General features: G+C 41.6%; 3 protein-coding genes across 5 annotated transcripts; 1 reads left to right on the forward strand and 2 right to left on the reverse strand.

Annotated features, from left to right (window-relative positions):
• Positions 1-25: 25 nt before the first annotated feature.
• LOC110534459 (stimulated by retinoic acid gene 6 protein-like) lies at positions 26-7,055 on the reverse strand. The gene is made up of 4 exons (XM_090187408.1): positions 6,855-7,055; positions 6,573-6,687; positions 4,216-4,362; positions 26-3,094 (listed from the first exon to the last, which is right to left on the reverse strand). The coding sequence occupies exons 3-4, from the start codon at positions 4,340-4,342 to the stop codon at positions 2,850-2,852; spliced, it is 372 nt and encodes a 123-aa protein (XP_090043534.1). The 5' UTR covers positions 4,343-4,362; positions 6,573-6,687; positions 6,855-7,055; the 3' UTR covers positions 26-2,849.
• Positions 7,056-11,156: 4,101 nt separating this feature from the next.
• LOC110533181 (beta-1,4-galactosyltransferase 1) lies at positions 11,157-19,888 on the forward strand. 3 transcript variants are annotated; one of them, XM_021617261.3, is made up of 8 exons: positions 11,231-11,605; positions 14,176-14,216; positions 14,598-14,657; positions 14,795-15,030; positions 16,535-16,722; positions 18,378-18,500; positions 18,806-18,910; positions 18,998-19,888. In XM_021617261.3, the coding sequence occupies exons 5-8, from the start codon at positions 16,568-16,570 to the stop codon at positions 19,134-19,136; spliced, it is 522 nt and encodes a 173-aa protein (XP_021472936.3). In that variant the 5' UTR covers positions 11,231-11,605; positions 14,176-14,216; positions 14,598-14,657; positions 14,795-15,030; positions 16,535-16,567; the 3' UTR covers positions 19,137-19,888. The 3 variants fall into 3 exon arrangements, with proteins under 3 accessions (XP_090043535.1, XP_021472936.3, XP_090043536.1); XM_090187409.1 differs by lacking the exon at positions 14,176-14,216 and having other exon boundaries at positions 11,157-11,605; XM_090187410.1 differs by lacking the exons at positions 11,231-11,605; positions 14,176-14,216; positions 14,598-14,657; positions 14,795-15,030 and adding an exon at positions 15,814-16,138.
• Positions 19,882-22,686, reverse strand: spink4 (serine peptidase inhibitor, Kazal type 4). The gene is made up of 4 exons (XM_021619330.3): positions 22,464-22,686; positions 22,101-22,135; positions 21,577-21,689; positions 19,882-19,993 (listed from the first exon to the last, which is right to left on the reverse strand). The coding sequence occupies exons 1-4, from the start codon at positions 22,516-22,518 to the stop codon at positions 19,948-19,950; spliced, it is 249 nt and encodes an 82-aa protein (XP_021475005.3). The 5' UTR covers positions 22,519-22,686; the 3' UTR covers positions 19,882-19,947.
• Between the last annotated feature and the right edge of the window lie 2,105 nt (positions 22,687-24,791).

Raw genomic sequence — 24,791 nt, forward strand, 5'->3', positions numbered from 1 at the left:
AATAATTATCGGGAATCACGGCAGCTTTTAGTAAATATGTGATTTATTTTATTGTAAGACATTTACACAAATGTAATTATTTATTTTCAAGTCAAAGATACTCAATTACAATCATTGATGCAACCGATATACAGTACGCGTGGAATACTGCTGGAAGTAGTTTGGGGGTGCAGATTTGTTTTTGCATGTGCTGAAGACTTCTATATCACTCTGCTAATACATGACTAGTAAAGCCCCAGCGCCCAGCAACCCCTGTCTGTTAGGTAAAGGTCCACATTTTTAACTATGTGGAAACTGAAATGGTCTATTCATTCCTTTTCGAAGACACTCTTATCCAGAGCAACTTACATTGTCATACTGGTTCCCCATGGGATTCAAACCCACAACCCAGCGGCATGCTCTACCAACTGAGCCACATTATCACAAACCACTTGATGTCTCAACGTACTCAATTACTTTGTTTTTCTTCATGGTGATGGAAAGTCTACAGGCACAAACCAAGATGATTATAATTATCTTTAATAATTACCTTTAATGTGAGGACATGGTTTTGTTCTTTCTGTATCCCATTAGAATGACTATTGAATCCTGCAAGATACTGTTCATAATTATACAACTAGCTTTTTTGCCAAAGCAGAGGTGCTGAAACATTTTTTTTTTGCTTGAGCTACAGACATCTATATTAGTCTGCTAATACTAGTAAAGGCCCAGTGCACTACTTTGTGAGAAGAAAACATAATTTAAAAAAATACCTTTTTAAAATGTGTATGCAGTACCAGTGAAAAGTTTGGATACACCTCCTCATTCAAGGGGTTTTCTTTATTTTTACTATGTTCTACATTGTAGAATAATAGTTAAGACATCCAAACTATGAAGTAACACATATGGAATAATTTACAAACACATTTTTTTTTAAACAAATAAAAATATATTATATTTGCCTTGATGACAGCTTTGCACACTCGTAGCATTCTCTCAACCAGCTTCACCTGGAATGCTTTTCCAACAGTCTTGAAGGAGTTCCCACATATGCTGAGCACTTGTTGTCTGCTTCTCCTTCACTCTGCGGTCTAACTCATCCCAAACCATCTCAATTGGGTTGAGGTCGGGTGATTGTGGAGGCCACTCCATCACTTTCCTCCTTGGTCAAATACCCCTTACACAGCCTGGAGGTGTTCTGGGTCATTGTCCTGCTGAAAAACAAATGATAGTCCCACAATGCGCAAACAAGATGGGATGGCATATTGCTGCAGAATACTGTGGTAGCCATGCTGGTAGGTGTGCCTTGAATTCTAAATAAATCACAGACAGTGTCACCAGCAAAGCACCATCACACCTCCTCCATGCTTCACAGTGGAAACCACACATGCATCGATCATCCGTTCACCTACTCTGCATCTCACAAAGACACAGCTTTTGGAACCAAAAATCTCAAATCTGGACTCATCAGACCAAAGAACAGATTTCCATCGGTCTAATGTCTATTGCTCGTGTTTCTGGCCCAATCAAGTCTCTTCTTATTATTGCAGCAATTTGACCAGAGTCTGTCTCCTCTGAACAGTTGATGTTGAGATGTGTCTGTTACTTGATCTCTGTCAAGCATTTATTTTGGCTGCAATTTCTGAGGCTAGTAACTCCAATGAACTTATCCTCTGCAGCAGAAGTAATTCTGGGCCTTCCATTTCTGTGGCGGTCCTCATGAGAGGCAGTTTCATTATAGCGCTTGATGGTTTTTGCGACTGCACTTGATGAAACTTGTTCTTGAAATGTTCCACATTGACTGACCGTCATGTCCTGAAGTAATGATGAACTGTCATTTCTCTTTGCATATTTGAGCTGTTCTTGCCATAATATGGATTTGGACTTTTACCAAATAGGGCTATCTTCTGTGTACCAACCCTACCTTGCCACAACACAACTGATTGGCTCAAACGCATTAAGGAATGAAATTCCACAAATGAACTTTTAACACAGCACACCTGTTAATTGTAACGCATTCCAGGTGACTACCTCATGAAGCTGGTTGAGCGAATGCCAAGAGTGTGCAAAGCTGTCATCAAGGCAAAGGGTGGCTATTTTGAAGAATCTCAAATATAAATATATTTTGATTTGTTTAATTAAGACTTTTTTGATTACTACATGATTCCATGTGTTATTTCATAGTTTTGATGTCTTCACTATTATTCTACAATGTAGAAAATAGTAAAACATTACGAAAAACCCTTGAACGAGTAGGTGTGCCCAAACTTTTGACTGGTACTGTATATTTTTTATTCAGATTTTTCAGAGAGTGCTGCAACACCCTCAGCACCTCTACTTCCTGTGGCTACGTGGCCTAGTAAAAACAAATGGACCGTTATGAGGTAAAAAGCATAACTATGTCCAATTTGTCCTATCATTTTTCCCAGTAGGAGTAATTATGTAGGTATTTCCGAATTTATAATGCATTAATCATATTAGCCTAATGGTTAGAACATTGGCCCAGTAACCGAAAGTTTGCTGGATAGAATCCCCGAGCTGACAAGGTAAGAATCTGTTGTTCTGCCCCTAAGCAAGGCAGTTAACCCACTGTTCCCTGGGTGCCAAAGATGTAGATGTCAATTAAGCCAGCCCCCGGCACCTCTCTGATTCAGAGGTTAAATGCAGAAGACATATTTCAGTTGTTATCCCCATTTCCCATGATTCATCACATACAAAACAATGCATTGTAAGAGCTTGGCCTGTAGTATCAAATGTAGCACCCATGAGCCAAAAAGGTGTCCTCGAAATGTGTGTAGGCCTACTAAATGTTATGTCACATTATTGTACTACACTATTTCAGGCTGCGCATGTATAAGCCATGAGCAGAATCAGTCAGTTAATGCCTGCCCATTGGCTGTCGTCTGATCTGATGTAACTGCTGTGGCTGTCGTCTCTGGTGCCTGTCCCATCTGTTCGGTCTGAGAGGCCAGCAGCCAGGCTTGGACCACAGTGTCCTGGTGGTCAGTGGGACTGGAGGAGGTCCTGTTCTTCCTCAGGAGGATCAGTCGTGGGTTCTTCATCAGGGTGTAGAGGAGCATCCATCGCCGCCTGGCCCGACTTCCACAGGCTGAATCTACAACACAGTGGTATTAGAGAGAACTTCCACAGGCTGAATCTACAACACAGTGGTATTAGAGAGAACTTCCACAGGCTGAATCTGCAACACAGTGGTATTAGAGAGAACTTCCACAGGCTGAATCTGCAACACAGTGGTATTAGAGAGAACTTCCACAGGCTGAATCTACGACACAGTGGTATTAGAGAGAACTTCCACAGGCTGAATCTACAGCACAGTGGTAATAGAGAGAACTTCCACAGGATGAATCTACAGCACAGTGGTAATAGAGGAAACTTCCACAGGCTGAATCTACAACACAGTGGTATTAGAGAGAACTTCCACAGGCTGAATCTACAGCACAGTGGTATTAGAGAGAACTTCCACACGCTGAATCTACAACACAGTGGTATTAGAGAGAACTTCCACAGGCTGAATCTACAGCACAGTGGTATTAGAGAGAACTTCCACAGGCTGAATCTACAGCACAGTGGTATTAGAGAGAACTTCCACAGGCTGAATCTACAACACATTGGTATTAGAGAGAACTTCCACAGGCTGAATCTACAACCCAGTGGTTTTAGTGAGAGACTGACATGATCTACAAATAATTATTACGTGTCCTAGTGTTCATATTTCAGGTCTAAAATGTCACTTGTATGAGTTGTGAGGCGTCCAGGATCTGCTCATTTGTCTGTTTTGATCAACAGTCTGTGATGGGCTACTGAGGTTTGTCGTGGTGGGAAAAGTACATAATTGTAATACTTGAGTAAAAGTAAAGATACCGTAGAAGAAAATGACTCAAGTAAAAGTGAAAGTCACCCAGTAAAAGTCTAAAATGATTTGGTTTTAAATATACTTAAGTATCAAAAGTAAATCAAATTGCTAAAATATAAATAGTAAAGTACACACACCCCAAAAAACTACTTAAGTAGTACTGTCAAGTATTTTTACTTAAGTACTTTACACCACTGGAGGTTAGTATGATTTGTGCTCTCAAAACCTTCTGATCTCTCAAGGACCATTTAGTCTAATACACACTCACATGATGAGAAACTTCAACCTACACTAAATGATCTTTCAAACATCCCATTCTTTTGATCTGCAGCTGTGTTCATGACATCTTGACTTTAACTGACCTGGCGAAGGTGTGTTGTTGAACGTGGAGTAGGATGCTGCCTCTGTGGTCCTCTGTTGTCTCTCCAGGAGAAGATGGCAGAAACACACCATGACAGGGTTGTTGTGGTAGTGGTCTGTGAAAATCATCCCGATCCAAGTGCTGTAACCTGAAATAGACAGTCAAAGAGTTACATTCTATAGGACGTGTACTTGCCACACAATCTTTGTCATTCAAATCCAGTGAAATGCTGCCACCTTCTGTATAAATAAAATATGACGATGACGAACTATGTAGAATACACAAAAGAGAGGAAAGTCTAGGGTTGCAAAATTCCGGGAACTTTCAATAAATTCCCTGGTTTTCCCGAAATCCTGGTTGGAGGATTCCCGGAATCATAAGCCAAATTTCTGGGAAACCAGGAAATGTATTATTTAAATCTAACTTATATTTGCTTTGTGGTCTTTGTGTGTTTTTGTTATGTACAGGCTTCCTTCTTCTCTCTCTGTCATTTAGGTTAGTATCGTGGACTAACTACAATGTTTATCCATCCTCAGTTTTCTCCTATCACAGCAATTAAACTCTGTGACTATTTTAAAGAAACCATTGGCCTCGTGAAATCCCTGAGCGGTTTCCTTCCTTTCCGACAACTGAGTTAAGAAGGACACCTGTATCTTTGTAGTGACTGGGTTTATTGATACACCATCCAAAGTGTAATTAATAACTTCACCATGCTCAAAAGATATTCAATGTCTGCATTCTTTTCTACCAATAGGTGCCCTTCTTTGTAAGGCATTGGAAAAAATAATCTGTGTTTGAAATTCACTGCTCGACTGAAGGACCTTACAGATAATTGTATGTTTGGGGTACAGAGATGAGGTAGTCATTCAAAAATCATGTTAAACACTATTATTGCACACAGAGCCAATCCAACTTATTATGTGACTTGTTAAGCACATTTTTACCCCTAAACTTATTTAGGCTTGCCATAACAAAGGGGTTGAACACTTTCATTTGTAATGAATTTGTAAAAAATGATACAAACATCATTCCACTTTGACATTATGGGGTATTGTGTGTACAGTAGGCCAGTGATACAAAATCTCAATATAATCTATTTTAAATTCAGGCTGTAACATAGCAACATATGGAAAAAGTCAAGGGGTGTGAATACTTTCTGAAGGCACTGTTGAATAAATGATTATTTTTCAGAAAAATAGCATTGTCTTATTACATAAGCATGTCTATAGCAAAAACACAGTCAAACATACTATATCTTACTGTATGTTGATGTACTACACTATCTAGAACCTAAAGGAGCTATCTACGACCTAAAAGGGTTATTCAGCTGTCCCCATAGGAGAACCCTTTGGATAACTCTTTTTGATTCCAGGATGACCCCTTTAAGGGTTCCATGTAGGCCCCTTTCCACAGAGAATTCTACGTGGGACCCAAAAGGGTTCTACGTGGAACCAAAAAGGGTTCTCCTATGGGGACAGCCAAACCCTTTTTTTCTAAGAATGTTGTGTTACTGGCACCAGTGGATGTTGGTAACACTTTACATGACACATTATGATACAGTCATAACCATGTCATAATATGTCATAACAGCTGATATAATGTGTCATAACCTGTCATAATATGGTCATAACACTTTCATGACACATATATGTAGACCTGGTGGGACATATATTGCGTTATTTTATGGCTGGTTATCACACCTACATAAGAGTGTTAAAACCGACAAAACCTACCACACAAGGCAAAACATTCCATTACACCATAGCCTACTTGTCAAACAGTATTTCTATGTAATATAACATTTTCTGAAATGGACCATATTGAATTATCATTGTAATTGTGCACACATTGATGTCAGACATGCACTTACCCCAATGCTCTGTTGACTGGGTTGAATGCAGGAGCAATAAGGGCATGTACCAATCTGGCTTACATGATTCTGATCATACTGGTCATAATGCTTCTTGACAGTGTCATAAAGTGTATTTTCTTAGTCCAAGTAAAGTGACACAGGATGGTCATAATGCTTCTTAACAGTGTCGTGAAGTGTGAAAACATCACTTTAAAGGAATTCAATACAACAATAAAGGATAAGAAGCAAACTTTCAAACGAAAGGAAACTTCTTTGCAGGGAAAAAACACATTTGAATAAATGTGGGTTTTGACGCTCTTATGTAGGTGTCACAATCAGCCACAAAATAACTATGTCACAACAGGGGTAAATATATGGGCCACGACAGTGTGATGATCATATGATGACAGGTTATGACAAGTTATGGCAGCTGTCATGACATATTGTGACATGGTTATGACTGTATCATAACGTGTTATGACGCTAGGTGTCAAGTAAAGTGTTACCTGGATGTTAACGTACTGTATGGGGACACAGAGACCCCTTGCCGACGGAACGAGAGAAGAGTGTAAGAAGAGGTCCATGGGTACACCACTGTCACAGGTCTGGTTAGGAGAGCCCCTTCAAGACAAAAAAAATAAATAAACAATTAAAAAAAGGAAAGTTGACTTTCAGACTGAATAATACATTTCCTCCATGAACGAGTCAGTAAGATGTACAGATTTACAGTTATCAAGCATCGCTTTATAACTGACACAGTGGTTAGCCAAAATTTGAATTGCACTGACATGTTGCTTCTTATCGTGTCGGAACCACTTTCAACGAGCAAGGGAGTAACATAAAAGATAGTACTTTCTGTTATCGCGTTTAAGAAATATCTACTGATAGCTCTCAATGCCCCGTTTCCTAATTGCAGTTATGTGACGTCCCTTTGACCCCAAACGCCAAACTATAAAAGTGGCACCTTGTGCTCCCTTATTGACTGACATGTTACCGTGCAATGGCACTGTCAACAGAGAGCGCAGTAACAGATAACCAATGGGATCGATTCCCTTGAGGTTTTCTCCCTCCAAAGGATAGTTTTATTTTCCTGTGAGTTTATCGTTACCAAGCTCGTCACTCGTCCTCACTGTAAAAGGAATTATTGTATGGGATATTTTTCAACAGTGCTTTGCGGAACAGTAAGAAACAACAAGGTTTTATTTTTAAGAAGCAGTGCTTTGACGGTTGAGTGCATTCGAAAAACTCCGTCATTTAGGTTAGCGTTGTGGAATAAGTCCAACGTTGTTGATCCATCCTCAGTTTTCTCCTATCACAGCCATTACACTTTGTAAGTGTTTCAAAGTCACCAGAGGAGTCAAGGTGAAACCACTGAGCAGTCTTCCTCTCAGGCAACTGAGTTAGGAAGGACGCCTGCATCTTTGTAGTGACTGGGCGTATTAATACACCATCCAAAGAGTAATTCATAACTTCACCCTGCTCAAAGAGATAATCAATGTCTTCTTCTAGAAAATATACAGTACAAGTCAAAAGTTTGGACACACCTACTCATTCAATGGGTTTTCTTTATTTTTACTATGTTCTACATTGTCGAATAATGGTCATCCTGTCTGGGTTGGCGCCCCCCCTTGGGTTGTGCCATGACGGAGATCTTTGTGGGCTATACTCAGCCTTGTCTCAGGATGGTAAGTTGGTGGTTGAAGATATCCCTCTAGTGGTGTGGGGGCTGTGCTTTGGCAAAGTGGGTGGGGTTATATCCTTCCTGTTTGGCCCTGTCTGAGGGTGTCCTCGGATGGGGCCACAGTGTCTCCTGACCCCTCCTGTCTCAGCCTCCAGTATTTATGCTGCAGTAGTTTATGTGTCGGGGGGCTGGGGTCAGTTTGTTATATCTGGAGTACTTCTCCTGTCCTATTCGGTGTCCTGTGTGAATCTAAGTGTGCGTTCTCTAATTCTCTCCTTCTCTCTTTCTTTCTCTCTCTGAGCCCTAGGACCATGCCCCAGGACTACCTGACATGATGACTCCTTGCTGTCCCCAGTCCACCTGGCCGTGCTGCTGCTCCAGTTTCAACTGACCTGAGCCCTAGGACCATGCCCCAGGACTACCTGACATGATGACTCTTTGCTGTCCCCAGTCCACCTGACCGTGCTGCTGCTCCAGTTTCAACTGTTCTGCCCTATTATTATTCGACCATGCTGGTCATTTATGAACATTTGAACATCTTGGCCATGTTCTGTTATAATCTCCACCCGGCACAGCCAGAAGAGGACTGGCCACCCCACATAGCCTGGTTCCTCTCTAGGTTTCTTCCTAGGTTTTGGCCTTTCTAGGGAGTTTTTCCTAGCCACCGTGCTTCTACACCTGCATTGCTTGCTGTTTGGGGTTTTAGGCTGGGTTTCTGTACAGCACTTTGAGATATCAGCTGATGTACGAAGGGCTATATAAATAAATTTGATTTGATTAATAGTGAAGACGTCAAACCGTGAAATAACACATATGGAATCATGTAGTAACCAAAAAAAGTGTTAAACAAATCACAATATATTTTAGATTTGAGATTCTTCAAAGTAGCCACCCTTTACTTTGATGACAGCTTTGCACAATCTTGGCATTCTCTCAACCAGCTTCATTTTATTTACTTATTTTACCTTTATTTAACTAGGCAAGTCAGTTAAGAACTAATTCTTATTTTCAATGACGGCCTAGGAACAGTGGGTTAAGTCACCTGGAATGCAGTTCAGTTAACAGGTGTGCCTTGTTAAAAGTTTATGTTTGAGCAATCCGTTGTGTTGTGACAAGGTAGGAGTGTTATGCAGAATATAGCCAGCCCTATTAGGTAAAATACCAAGACCAGCTCAAATAAGCAAAAAGACAGTCCATCATTACATTAAAACATGAAGGTCAATCAATGCGGAAAATGTCAGGATCTTTTAAAGTTTCTTCAAGTGCAGTTGCAAAAAAACATCAAGCGCTGTCTCTCATGAGGACCACCACAGGAAAGTAAGTTAAATAGTTACCTCTGCTACAGAGGATACGTTCATTAGCATTAATTGCAGCTCAAATAAATGCTTCGCAGAGTAACAGACATCAATTGTTAACATCAACTGTTCAACTGCTCAGATGAGACTGCGTTAAATCAGGCCTTCATGGTCAAATCGCTGCAAAGAAACCACCATAAGAAGAGACTTGATTGGGCCAAGAAACACGACTGGTGGAAATCTGTCCTTTGGTCTGATGAGTCCAAATTGGAGATTTTTGGTTCCAACCACCATGTCTTTGTGAGACGCAGAGTAGGTGAACGGATGATCTCCGCGTGCGTGGTTCCCACCGTGAAGCATAGAGGTGGTGGTGTGATGGTGCTTTGCTGGTGACACTGTCAGTGATTTATTTGGAATTAAAGGCATACTTAACCAGCATGGCTAGCACATCATTCTGCAGTGATATGCCATCCCATCTGGTTTGTGCTTAGTGGTTCTATCATTTGTTTTTCAACAGGACAATGACCCAACACACCTCCAGGCTGTGTAAGGGCTATTTGACCAAGAAGGATAGGGATGTAGTGCTGCATCAAATGACCTGACCTCCACAATCACTCGACGTCAACCCAATTGAGATGGTTTGGGATGGGGCTTCCCGGGTGGCGCAGTGATTAAGGGCGCTGTACTGCAGCGCCAGCTGTGCCATCAGAGTCCCTGGGTTTGCGCCCAGGCTCTGTCGTAATCGGCCGGTCCGTGGGGCGACGCACAATTGGCCTAGCGTCTTCCGGGTTAGGGAGGGCTTGGTCGGTAGGGATGTCCTTGTCTCATCGCGCACCAGCGACTCCTGTGGCGGGCCGGGGGCAGTACGCGCTAACCAAGGTTGCCAGGTGCACGGTGTAGCCTCCGACACATTGGTGCGGCTGGCTTCCGGGTTGGATGCGCGCTGTGTTAAGAAGCAGTGCGGCTTGGTTGGGTTGTGTATCGGAGGACGCATGACTTTCAACCTTCGTCTCTCCCGAGCCCGTACGGGAGTTGTAGCGATGAGACAAGATAGTAGCTACTACAACAATTGGACACCACGAAATTGGGGAGAAAAAGGGGTAAAATTCAACAACAAAAAAAAAGAGATGGTTTGGGATGAGTTGGACCGCAGAGTGAAGGAAAAGCAGCCAACAAGTGCTCAGCAAATGTGGGAACTCCTTCAAGACTGTCAGAAAAGCATTCCAGGTGAAGCTGGTTGAGAGAATGCCAAGAGTGTAAATAGTTTCACAATTTTTGGGGTTACTACATGATTCCATATGTGTTATTTCATTGTTTTGATGTCTTCAATTAATTTCAATAATTTAGAAAATAGTAAAAATAAAGAAAAACCCTTGAATGAGTAGGTGTGTCCCAGCTTTTGACTGGTACTATATATATATATATATATATATATATATATATTTTTTACCCTTCTTTGTGAAGCATTTGGAAACCTACCTCGTCGTTGTGTTTGAATCTGTGTTTGTAATACACTGCTCGACAGAGGGACTTTATAGATAATTGTGTGTGGGGTAAAAGATAATGTAAGTCATTTAAAAATCATGTTAAACACTATTGTTGCACACAGTGAGACGATGCAAAGTATTATGTGACTTGTTAAGCACAGTTTTACTCCTGAACATATTTCGGCTTGCTCTAACAAAGGGTTTGAATCCTAACTGACTCAAGACATTTAAGCTTTTTATTTTTTATGACTTTGACATTATGGGGTATTGTGTGTAGGCCACTGACACAAAATCTCAATTTAATCCATTTTAAATTCAGGCTGTAACACAAAAAAAAATGTGGAAGAATTCAAGTGGTGTGAATACTTTCTGAAGGCACTGTAGTTACAGCAGATGATTATAGACTAACGTGTGACATTTACTTAAATAAATATGTTACATAAACATGCTTGGTTAACTCATGTTCCCTTCCCCAAAAGGGAATGCATCTGTCTGTGTCTTCCGGCACATAGTCATGTTTATTATCCACAGTAAATCAAATACAGGAAAATAATTCATTTTCACGCTACCATAGTCCAGTGGTGGCTGGTGCTGCTAGAAACTAAGAAGGCAAGATACCGATACTGTCAGGTTTGTTCAGAGGCTTGTCAACAGGTTGGTTTTTATGTGACTTTAAAGTGCCTCACAAAAGACACAAGGTTGGTCAATCGTTGTTTCGTAATCCGACGTCAAATTTTGGCAGAAAAACTGGCCAGGCAGGTTGAGCGCACCAATGTCTGTGGTGGGGAAGCTCGTTACCAGTAAACTTTTGTGTTGTAGCCTGTGATTCACGGGACACAGCGGTGAGATGCTGAAAAAAATATTCTGCAGCCTTGTGCTTTTATGTCTCTTATCTTTCTCAGTATATTTCTGGTATCAGTTGAGATACTCGAATGTTACTGAGTCGAGTAGGAATGCTTTGCTGTCCAGTTTGAAGGATTCCCAAAGTGAAGATGGATTAATAAAATCAGGAGTCGATTATAGAGGTATCCGCTTGGAGTTAGACTTAGGGAAAGAAAATCTAACGAAGGAAAATGGTAAGTTCTGTGCGATATGACTTCGAAATATATGCAAATATATGGATATTCGGACACTACTGTGATTATGTTTTAAAAGTAAGGTCACTGAAGACCGAAGACATTTGACAATAAGCTAGATATTTTTTAAATGATGTCATTTAATGGCACATGTATGGCATAGTAAGCTAAAAGGCTGTGGTTGACGAAATGATGTGATTATTAGCTTTCATATAGCGTTATATTTCTTAAAAGGTGTCCCTTCAGAGGGCAAGAACAAGATGTACAGTGCATTCGAAAAGTATTCATACCCCTTCCCTTTTTCCACATTTTGTTACGTTACAGCCTAATTCTAAAATGTATTAAATACATTGTTTTCCTCATCAATCTACACACAATACCACATAATGACAAAGCGAAAACAGGTTTAGACATTTTTGCAAATGTATAAAAAATAAAAACAGAAATACCTTATTTACATATGTATTCAGACGCTTTGCTATGAGAATCAACATATCAATTGATTGGACCTGATTTGGAAAGGCACACACCTGTCTACATAAGATCCCACAGTTGACAGTGCATGTCAGAGAAAAGACCAAGCAATGAGGTCGAAGGAATTGTCCATTGAGCTCCGAGACAGGATTGTGTCGAGCCACAAATCTGGTGAAGGGTACCAAAAAATGTCTGCAGTATTGAAGGTCCCCAAGAACAAAGTGGCCTGCATCATTCTTGAATAGAAGAAGTTTGGAACCACCAAGACTCTTCCTAGAGCTGTCCGCCTGGCCAAACTGAGCAATCGGGGGAGAAGGATCTTGGTCAGGGAGGTGACCAAGATTCCAATGGTTACTCTGACAGAGCTCCAGAGTTCCTCTGTGGAGATGGGAGGACCTTCCAGAAGGACAACCATCTCTGCAGCACTCCACCATTCAAGCCTTTATGGTAGAGTGGCCAAACGGAAGCCACTCCTCAGTAAAAGGCACATGACAGCTCGCTTGGAGTTTGCCAAAAGGTACCTAAAGGAATCTCAGACCTTGAGAAACAAAATTCTCTAGTCTGATGAAACCAAGATTGAACTCTTTGGCCTGAATGCCAAGAGCCACATCTGGAGGAAACCTGGCACCATCCCTACAGTGAACTTTGGTGGTGGCAGCATCCTGCTGTGGGGATGTTTTTCAGAGGCAGGGACTGGAAAACTAGTCAGGATCGAGGGAAATATAAACAGAACAAAGTACAGAGAGATCCTTGATGAAAACCTTCTCCAGAGCGCTCAGGACCTCAAATTGGGGCGAAGGTTCACTTTCCAACAGGACAATGACCCTAATCAAACAGCCAAGACAATGCAGGAGTGGCCACAGGACAAGTCTCTGAATGTCCTTGAGTGGCCCAGCCAAAGCCCGGACCTGAACCCGATCGAACATCTCTGGAGAGACCTGAAAATAACTTTGCAGCGAAGCTCCCCATCCAACCTGACAGAGCTTGAGAGGATCTGCAGAGAAGAATGGGAGAAACTCCCCAAATACGGTGTGCCATGCTTGTAGTGGCATACCCAAGAAGACTCGAGGCTGTAATCGCTGCCAAAGATGCTTCAACAAAGTACTGAGTAAAGGGTCTGAATACTTATGTAAATGTGATATTTCCATTTTTTATTTTAATACATTTTGCAAAGATTTCTAAAAACCTGTTTTTGCTTTGTCATTATAGGGTAATGTGTGTAGACTGATAACGGGGAAAAAACGACAATCTATTTCAGAATAAGGCCGTAACGTAACAAAATGTGGAAAAAGTCAACGGGTCTGAATGCTTTCCGAATGCACTGTTGCTATTCTCTGCTTCAGATGACAGCTGACCATAAGGCCAGTCATGCCATCATACTGTAAGCCTGTGGCTGCATGCTGTATGATAAGCTGCTAAATGGATTCAGATAGCTGATATACTGAGACAGAGTGACAATCAAATAAAACAGACTGGAGATCTTACAGCTAGACACGAAGGAAATGTTCATTTGAGAATACAACACAGACACACAGACACATTACAGACAGAACCCCTTCCCCTCTTTATTGCAGGACTGTAATATGTGACTTATCAACATTAGTTCATTAGACACAATTGTTCATTTTGAATAATGGTGTAACAATTAAAACAAGTTTAAACACTTCACTTCAAAGAATCAACACTTTATCACTTCAAAATGTACAAATACGCAGTGGTGATTTTAGCATGGAAATCTTGGTGGGGCAAACTCAACCAATTGTTTTTTTATGCATGCCAGCAAAGCCACTACACAACACTAAACAATACATTAATTGCACTATAACGGTGACAAACAGTGCTCATAAACTGTTAGGGCCTACATAAAGCTGTCCCAACAGCAGAGCTTTCCCTTCAGCAACATGGAGTGAATCCTTACCACTGCTACACCTGATATGGCTGACTTGCTTGAATGAAGAAAGTTTATACTGACTCCTTGTGGACTTGTGTAAGTCGATAAGAACTGCATTCTCCAATAATCATGAACCATAGACAAACATTATTACATTTATGTTCGGTAAATTCCTTATGTTTGTTAATTTCTCATTAACACTTAGCTCCAAGTATAAGCAAGTGCAAGCAAACGAGCTGCGGCAAGGTAGGCCTTTCGTTCAGCACTTTCAAAATGGACACCAACAGAAATTGTGAGTCCGTGTAACTTATTATGTGATTTGTTAAGCCACATTTTACTCCTGAACTAATTTAGGCTTGGCTAAACAAAGGGTCTGAATACTGATGCAACAAACTAGATTTTAGTTATCTTAAAAAAATATATAATATGTCTTCCACTTTGACATTACAGAGTATTTTGTGTACATTATTGACAACAAATGTCGATTAAATCCATTTGAATCCCATTTTGTAACACAATCAAATTTGAAGAAATCCAAGGGGATTAAATAATACTTTTGCAAGGCATCATTTTATTCACATTTTCTTTTGTCCAACACCTGAAACCATTTAACATTTGATTTTTCAGAAACTACAGAGACCAAAACCCAAGAATTAAAGAAATGCCCAGATCCCTCTCCACTTCTAGGTACATGGTAACATAGAAAACAATAATTGTAATTCTCTATCAATACCAATAAGTACTGATACCATTTCTAAAGGCATCAAGTCGCCACGTGAATAGATTTTAAGTTGATTTAATGTAGCTTTTCTCCTGATCTGCAGTGGGGCCTCTCAGGGTTGAGTTCTCTACGCCTGTCAGCTTGGATACAGTGAGGAAGGAGAACCCACGTCTGCAGGAAGGAGGTCGCTACAAACCACATGACTGTGTCGCCCTCCAAAAGGTTGCTCTCATCATCCCCTTCCGCCTTCGTGACGAGCACCTCAAGTTCTGGCTCTACTACCTCCATCCCATCCTTCAGCGCCAACAGCTGGACTATGGTGTCTATGTTATCAATCAGGTACAGTACAACACACATTCGGAAATGTAAAACTTAAATTGAACACTTACATTTAAACACTTGAATGAAACACTTAGGGCCTGTTTCCGGGAAACAAATTAAGCCTAATCCTGGACTAAATAACGATTACAATGGAGATTCTCCATTCAACATGCTAGTAAAACCAGAATTAGGCCTAATGTTTTTCCAGAAAACTGGCCCTTAAATGACCTAGAGCCTGATTCCGCTCTAGGTTTCTGCTTTTTTAGGGAGTTTTTCCTAGCCACTGTCATGACGTTGGCCTGGGGGGTAGGTTTATGACAGTCATAAATACCTCTTCCCCCCCTTTTTCCTCTCTCTACCCTACTGAGGTTACATTTGGAAAACCCTTGGTTAACATAGAGATTCTGGGAACATCAGAAGGTGGGGGGAAAGGAACTATATTCTGGTAATCCGACCAATGGAACATATGCGGTGGTACTTAATGAATATGATGTCAGTTCGGTTGTCATCTGAGACATTCTCATCAATGATAAGATGACATAAACTCTACCGTGGAAAGTCTACACATCAGAGTTATCGGATTCACATGGAATTGTTGTTCAATTTAAATGTTTGAATATGAAATTATTCGTGATGGGATGAAATGTGATTTTAGCTTCTAAAATGTGAGATTTGGGTTTTCATAAGATAGGGCTCTGCTCAATCAGTGGCCCGCCCCTGTGAAGGGACATGGGCTATAAAACTTTTCAAACACGCCCTCCTCTCCCTTCCTATATAAGCCCTTGACGACAATATAACCTCCTGTTCCGAGGACGTGAGGACGATGGTCCTATGTCAGAATGGTTCAGATAATAACTACAGAACGAAGCCAACATCAGCGTGAGCTTTGGTTGCGAATGGTATGAACTTTGAACTCTTATTCACTACAGAAGTGATACCTCCTAGCCATTGAGTTAGCAACAGCAGATGCAAACGAGGGTTAGGAAGGAACAGACAGAGTGTCCCGTCTATCACACAACGACATTACTACAACGTATCCAATTGACAACCAGAGACATTCTTCAAAGGACTCGGTTGGGCAACACGGCCTTCCATCTACCACCAACCTACCGAAGCGCAGCTCAGAGTAAATGTTTTATTGCATTTTCCTTTTCCAAATGGGCGGTAATTTAGAATGCATAATATACTGTATTTACGATAGCACAGCTTCTTCCCTTCGTTCCTCAGTCTTCCCGCTCTTTCACTCAAACCCAGCCCCTTTTCTTTTGTGTAACCTGCTGTCATATCTGTTCCGCCCACTAGGGACGTTTTCCTTTATGACGTAATTTGTAATCAAGTTATGATTTAATTATGTGTATGTGTAATTCTGTGTGATTAGTTAGGTATTTAGTAAATAAATAATTGAACCCAATTTTCTATTGCTGGTTCAACCTGTTAGCCAGGGTTCGTGCAGATAACCGTAAGTAAGTAAGTAAGTAAGATCTTTAATCTTCATCTTGAGGATGCCTTTTACCTTCATTAGGATGGAGACAACACGTTCAACAGGGCCAAGCTGATGAACATTGGCTATGCTGAGGCCCTGAAGGAGTATGACTACGACTGCTTTGTGTTCAGTGACGTGGACATCATCCCCATGGATGACCGCAACACCTACAAATGCTTCCGCCAGCCCAGACACCTGTCTGTCTCCATGGACAAGTATGGCTTCAAGTACGTGTCAAGTCCTATCGCAGTGCCACAGTATGGTGTAGACCTCAACCAAAAACCTTTATTTTGGAGTGAACTATCACTTTAAATGTTTAAATGCTGACTCATTGTTATGACCATGGTAAATGCCAGAGTGTTTGTTAATGTTTCCTCATACCTACAGTATTACCAAGGGGGAAAGGACTCGATTCAATCTGTTTCGCTGAAGCGTTAAGAGATTTAAATGCAGATTCCGCTTGAACCGACATATGCCGCTGTTACCGTGAATACAGTCTCCACTATTATTATTATTATATATATATTTTTTTGAATTTTACCCCTTTTTCTCCCCAATTTCGTAGTATCCAATTGTTGTAGTAGCTACTATCTTGTCTCATCGCTACAACTCCCGTACGGGCTCGGGAGAGACGAAGGTTGAAAGTCATGCGTCCTCCGATACACAACCAACCAAGCCGCTGCTTCTTTAACACAGCGCACATCCAACCCGGAGGCCAGCCGCACCAATGCGCCGGAGGAAACACCGTGCACCTGGCCACCTTGGCTAGCGTACACTGCGCCCAGCCCGCCACAGGAGTCGCTGGTGCGCGATGAGACAAGGACACCCCTACCGACCAAGCCCTCCCTAACCCGGGCGACGCTAGGCCAATTGTGCGTCGCCCCACGGACCTCCCGGTCGCGGCCGGTTACGACAGAGCCTGGGCGCGAACCCAGGACTCTGATGGCACAGCTGGCGCTGCAGTACAGCGCCCTTAACCACTGCGCCACCCGGGAGGCCGGAACATTGCTTTTAATGTAACTCTGGCTCCAACGCAGAACTTTAGCGCTACGGATTGAATACATCCCCAACACTTCAATTCCTACCTTCGGAGGCACAGCACGACAGAACAGGAAACTATAATATATCATAACATATGACATTTAGCAAACACTTTTATCCAAAGTGACTAAGTCATGTGTAACAGATGTGAAACGGCTAGCTTAGTTAGCGTGGGCGCTAAATAGCGTTTCAATCAGTGACGTCACTTGCTCTGAGACCTTGAAGTAGTAGTTCCCCTTGCTCTGCAAGGGCCGCGGCTTTTGTGGAGCGATGGGTAACGGTGACTGTTGATGTGTGCAGAAGGTCCCTAGTTCGCGCCCGGGTATGGGCGAGGGGACGGTCTAAATTTGTACTGTTACATTGATGCTGTTGACCCGGATTACTGGTTGCTGCGGAAAAAAGGAGGAAGGTCAAAAGGGGGGTGAGTGTAACAGATGTGAAACGGCTAGCTTAGTTAGCGTGGGCGCTAAATAGCGTTTCAATCAGTGACGTCACTTGCTCTGAGACCTTGAAGTAGTAGTTCCCCTTGCTCTGCAAGGGCCGCGGCGTTTGTGGAGCGATGGGTAACGGTGACTGTTGATGTGTGCAGAAGGTCCCTAGTTCGCGCCCGGGTACGGGCGAGGGGACGGTCTAAATTTGTACTGTTACACATGCATGCATCCATTTGATTGGCCCCGAGAATCAAACCCATTATTTTGACATTGCAAGCTCCGTGCTCACTGAGCTACAGTGGACCACCAAGGGAGAGCCCGTCACGTACAATGCCTCAACCACTCAGCCATCACAGCTGCTAGTATTTCCAGTATATCTGTATATTTGATTGTCTTCGTCTCCTCCATAGGTTGCCCTATAATCAGTACTTTGGCGGTGTCTCATCGTTGAGTAAAGAGCAGATCATGAAAATCAACGGCTTTCCCAACAACTACTGGGGCTGGGGTGGTGAAGATGACGACATTTTCAACAGGTCAGAAAACGTTTAACCTCATAGACATGTAGCAGCACATCGTAACTGTTGATCTTACTTACGTTTGCCTGCTCATAAAATCACATGATGCACACTGGATGATGTTATCAGTATCTCCGGATGACGCCATCAGAAACACATATTTCCCTTATCACTTATCTTTTCGACTACAAAACATTGACACCTGCCATCGTCACATGATGTTGACATTGCGGGGGTGCTGGAGAGGATGCTTTTTTTTTTTTTAAGTGATAAAAAAACAAAACATTTTTATCAAATTCCTATCACTGGTCTGATTTCCATAGGGTGGATAACAGAAAAATGTCCATCTCTCGTCCGGACGGCGTAGTCGGAAAATGCCGGATGATCCGTCACGAGAGAGACAAAAATAACAACGACAATCCTCAGAGGTAAAGCTTTAGAACAACCGCGTTCACTAAACCCGTTCCCCAACTATACTCCAAATGTTGATGACAGTTGATTATTTTGCCCTGCAGGTTCAAGAGAATAGCTCACACGTTAAAGACGATGGATACCGATGGCCTCAACTCTCTCGAGTACGAAGTTGTTGCAGTTGAAAAGCATGACCTGTTCACAAAGATTACAGTAGACGTGGGGATGCCACCCGAAGATTAAGAAGACATGGACAAAGGATGAATGAGGAAGAGATGGACAAGCAGGGCCCTGCGTGCCCGTTTGTAAATCCGTCCCTGTGAAGAAGGCAGGAACCATCTGGAATGAGGTCAAGAAAACTGCCCAGAACAGTACGAGAGATGCTTGGTAAGAGGGCAGCGCACAATCTATTTGTTGCATTAACCAATAACCTATTGCAGAGGCTGCAGCGGTTATGATGCAAACATGACTTAGCATGAATCTTTGAGGTGTCATGATATCCACCTACTAATTGGCACTTTTGTCCCTCGAGCGGCCCAATTGGCAGAGCATTGTGTAGTGCTGCCTTCAACTGCTTTCGCCGTAACTCGGAAAAACAAGGTCACAACTCTGAAATAACCCCCCTCCAAATTCCAATTACAAGTGGGAAAGTCTGAGATGATTTTGATACCCAAGTTGCGACGTTTCATCTCTGACCTTTCACCTTTTCAAGTAGCAAACTTTAGGTTTACAAATACTGTATTTTTGCCCTACACTAGTGTACATCAAGCAAGGGCAATGGGATGTAAAGGTTTCAGAGATGCTTGTTGATATTTTTGTTGATCGAATGTGTTGCCTTTCCTCCTTTAAGTTATTTTCTGTGTGTAAATCTGAACTTTAATTTAGTATTTTGTAGATATTGGGCTTTTAGAGTGTGGCTACTGTGTGAGCCATGGGAAACTCCAACACAATGTTCAACTGTTCAAAATAAAATGACAGAGACCTCTTCTTTATTTGCCAATTGCTTTATTATCTGGTCATGATGATGTCATTTGTTTGGTGATGTCAGATCCCACTAGCAGCTCTCCTCCTTCATGACTAAGATGTCCGTTCTGGTTTCCCTGTAGAGAAAGGAATTGTTCATGTCATGATTTATTTATTATGTCGTTGGGTATGAATTATGTTCAATATGGTTGTATTACACATTCAAATGGAATTCAATGAAACCTGCTCTCATGGAGTCTTAATTTGATCACTCTTTTGTTGCTGAGAATATTCTTGCACAGCAGGAAATGCAAACGTGTAGTGTATTTGAGTTTAAAAAAAAGGCTTCTAAAGTTTGTCATTTCAATTTAGAAATTGCAGACTTGATTTGCCCTAATGAAAAATGTGCTAACCCATACAAAAATATCCATTCATTATAATCCACATAATAATTCACATTTCCTGTTTGCTGCAGGATTTTTTTTTTCCTGCTGTAGCAAACTGGCTCAAATTAAGATCCTACATCCGTAGTATCTGTGTGTCATTATCTAGGTTTCCATCCAATTGGAGACAGATTCTAAATATTCTAAAGTCCACACAAAGAAAACAAGCACATTTTCCCACCAGTGGTGTGTTTCCACCAAACGGACCCTTTTCAGATCAAATTCAGCGCTTGATGACGCAGCGCACACAAAATGTACTTTTCCGCTTACGTTTTCATGTACCGAATAAAGATCTAAAGTTCAATGTGTTTCCATTGCATTTTCAACTCTACCGATAGTTATGTCACAAAAACTGTTGCGTTAAATAGCAAATGTACCTACTCTGGTCTTGGTACCTGCGCTCTAGACAACAGCTCGCAGCTAGTCTACATAAGGAGAATGTTTTTATTTGTCAAACGGCAGTCAAGCATTGATCATCATGTCACCAAAATAAGACCCTCGATATGTATTGGAAAGGAGCATCAAGGTCATCTTGTACTTTCACCACCCTGTGATGTTCATCATCATTTATTTAATCTGTAGCCTAATAATCGACATGCTTTCCAGAGTTGTAGTGGGAGGACCACACACCATATCATCGCGTGACTTCAAGTTTACTCTGATATTATGGTCATTATATCAACATGTGTGCTTAATGGCATTTCCACCACCATTTGTCGCATAATTCATTACACCGACACAAAAAGAGCCCACCATGTCCAACAAATTAGGCCTATCTGTTGGCATTTATAAAATGTTACCTAAACTACCTGTTTCCATCACAGCTGTCATGTTTTTTTTTTTAAATAAGGTATGACTTTACTCACATAAACTGTGGATGGAAACGTGGTTCCAGAAGCACTTTAGTGGGCACAACATTACATCGGAGGAGCCTACAGAATGTGGATTTTCCTGAAATACTGGTTTGAGTCAATTCAGTCCCTTGTACTTCAGTGTTAACCTGGAGGTGTTGAGTGTTGTTTCCTGTAAACTGACTCTCACAGCTTTATAGTGATATGGTGGGACAGGGCTGTGAGAAAGGAGCAGCTGTGTACCAGAGACATCATTCCAATACTTTTTGTGTGTTTCAACTTGTCTGGAATGCCTGATGGGCAGGGTTAGCCGTTTTGGAACTAGTCTATTGGTTCCATTGTGCCAGGCAAGCTCAATCAAGCCCAGTTTTAAGAATCTGAAATGATTTCAAATTATACTTTAACCCAGGTCGGTACAGTACTCACTGTCTCTGGACACAGAGTGCACACTCGTTGGGGTAGGTGTTGCCATCGGAGCCACACACTGGAGCCAAGTTCATAGGGCAAGCCAGAATCTCCACCATATCAACACAAGATGGCTGCAAAACAATATCACATTACTGTTAAGACCAAGAGCATGGGCAGTCGGGAGAGTGTCATGTTTCGTAATGCTGAGTTAGAAATGCATTGTGTAGAACAAGTATGAACGATATGATTGCATGTCGTGTGGAATAGGGGTCGATTGTGTCAGGCTCTACTGATTACATTTCTATCTGCTGACACTTTCTGAAGGTTTCATGATTCACCCTAATTCACAGACTAGGGTGAAATTGTCCCTAGATGCTGATCTTGGGTTTTGCGTTTTCCCCGCTAATGGTTAAGGTTATGATTGGGGGAGGGGAAGCTGATCCTTAATCTGTACCTAGGGGGAATTTTACCCCCAGCTGAATTCACACCAGGTTTGGTTTACAAAGCAGCATTTACATTAAACATGTCAAGATCAGCCTTACCTTTCTGTAAAGTCCAGAGTTCTCTTCTTCTGCGCCTGAAGAAAACAAATAGTATGTTACAATGTTTATTCAAATCACCTCAAGAATGTTATTACAATGTCAGACCATGGAGGTTAAGGTAACATCATACACATTTAACCATCATCTCATGTACTGTGTACATTAAAACTGGTATATCATCTAGCCTTAATAGTTTCAACATAGTTTCATAGTCCCTCGACTCCAGCAGGTGGCAGAATCAAGCTTTTCCCATAGTTACTGAAATACTCCACGGTTCAATCAATGCTTTCTTTGAGTATTCAATTAAATTCAATAAACTTTATTAAACCCCAAGATATCACACAGAAAACAGTTGTACTTGACCTGCAAAGGCGACGAGGAGCATCACACACAGCAGCATCACTACTTTTCCAGCCATGTTGTCAGTGGACAGACAGCGAGAGTGCCCTATCTAACAGTCTCTCAGTGGTTATTGTGAAGCAGCAGGTGTGAGAACTTTCACAGCTGACAGGAGTCGGGCTGCGTCCCAAATAGCACCCTATCCCCTATAATATAGTGCACTATATTAGTCCTATCAACCCTGGTCAAACCCTAGTCAAATGTAGTGCCCTATATAAGGAGTAGGGTGCCATTTGAGACACAAATGGACTTTACTCTGAGACACAAATGGACTTTACTCTGCAGAAGATGATGAAATACACATTGAAGTGCTGTAGTTTTACATTCCTATGAATTCACCTTAGAGTTTTCTAGCTAATTGTGGAGGGCCTGGGTGATATCCTGAACCTTTTTTTTCAGTTAATTGTTGTAGTTACACTTTACATGTACCACAGGAAGGCTTCAACTCTGAAATAACCCCTTAAATGACCATCCTTGTTGTGGGAAAGTCTGAGATGATTTTGATACCCAAGTTTACGAGTTGTGAAGTATCATCTCTGACCTTTCACCTTTTCAAGGAGCATTTGAAGACAGCATTACTTTTAGTTTACCAATACTGGGTTATTGTTCTACATCAAACAAGGGCTATGGAATGTAAAGTTCTCAGACCTGGAGATATATCATATTTCGTGAACTTAAATTGTATGTATTTTTTGTTGTTATTGAATGTCTATTGGGTTATACGCTTTGTATTAAAGTGTGGTGTTTTTGTAATGTGTGAGCCATAGGACACTCCCATAGAATAAACTGAGGTCACTTTCTTTATTTCCAATTAATTTATTATCTGGTCATGATGATGTCATTTGTTTGGTGATGTCAGACCCCCCTAGCAGCTCCCTTGTCTGACGACTCATCTTTCATTTAATTCCGCTGCTCTATCGATCTCTCCATACATCAGTCTGAACCTGCTATCCTAGAAGTCCTTTGTGCTCACGTCAAAATGGCCTGATTCGTGATTCGTGTAGGCCGGCTCTGGACAAACCCAATGGTTTCTGGGACCAATCAGAACCGGTTTGAATGTGTTCGCATTCCAGAAGTCGTCAGGGAGGAAGCATATCCAGTCTCAACGTGGAGAAGAAACGTTAATGGCTGTGGCGTTTGGCCGGAGCGATGTGGATTGGTAGCCAGTCAAGCACTTCCTCCCACGCTCATGATCGAAATGTCCATTCCGGTTTCCCTGCAAAGAGACAAATGGAATTGCTGGAATTCAATGAAACCTACTCTCATAGGAGGGAAATCAACACAGTGTATGCCAAACATTAGAAACACGTTCCTAATATTGAGTTGCACCCCCCTTGCCCACTATGCCCCTTAGAACAACCTCAATCCGTCGGGGGATGGACTCTACAAGGTGTTGAAAGCGTTCCACAGGGATGCTGGGCCATGTTATCTCCAGTGCTTCCAAAAGTTGTGTCAAGTTGGCTGGATGTACTTTACGGTGGACCATTCTTGATAGACACAGGAAACTGTTGAGAGCGGCGTTGCAGTTATTCACACAAACCGGTGCGGCCTGGCACCTACTACCATGCTCAAAGGCGCATACATTTTCTGTCTTGCCCATTCACCCTCTTTTTAAAATTGATTTTACCTTTATTTAACCAGGCAAGTCAGTTAAGAACAAATTCTTATTTTCAATGATGGCCTAGGAACAGTGGGTTAACTGCCTGGAGCATCACACACAGCAGCAGAATGAAAGGGGCTGAATGACAGATTTGTACCTTGTCAGCTCGGGGATTACTAGTTACTAGTCCAACGCTCTAACCACTAGCGGAATTACTTTGGCTTCCCTCCAGGCCTGAGGACAAAGACTTTCCTCTAGGTTCAGATTAAAGAAATGACTGATATGAGTGGCTATAGAGTCAACTACCATCCTCAGTAACTTTCCATCTAAGTTGTCAATTCCAGGAGGTTATCGTTAACAATAATTTTTCCACCTCTCCCACACTAACTTTACAAAATTCAAAATTACACTGCTTTTCTTTCATTATTGGTTTTTTTATGCGTGAATATAATTGCCCACTTTGCCAATGAAATAATAATTAAAATAATTGGCAACATCAAATGGTTTTGTGATGAATAAGCCCATCTGATTCGATGAAAGATGGAATTGAATTTGTCTTATGTTACATAATGCTGAGTTAGAAATGCATTCTGTAGAACAAGTAGGATATTATTGCATGTCATATTGAATAAGGACTGATTGTGTCAGGATATTGTGTTTTGTGTTTTTCCCCATTAATGATTAAAGGGCAA

The sequence above is a fragment of the Oncorhynchus mykiss genome, chromosome 10 (assembly GCF_057628025.1).
Source record: "Oncorhynchus mykiss isolate SJ-2025 chromosome 10, ASM5762802v1, whole genome shotgun sequence".
In the NCBI taxonomy this organism is placed as follows: Eukaryota; Metazoa; Chordata; class Actinopteri; order Salmoniformes; family Salmonidae; genus Oncorhynchus; species Oncorhynchus mykiss.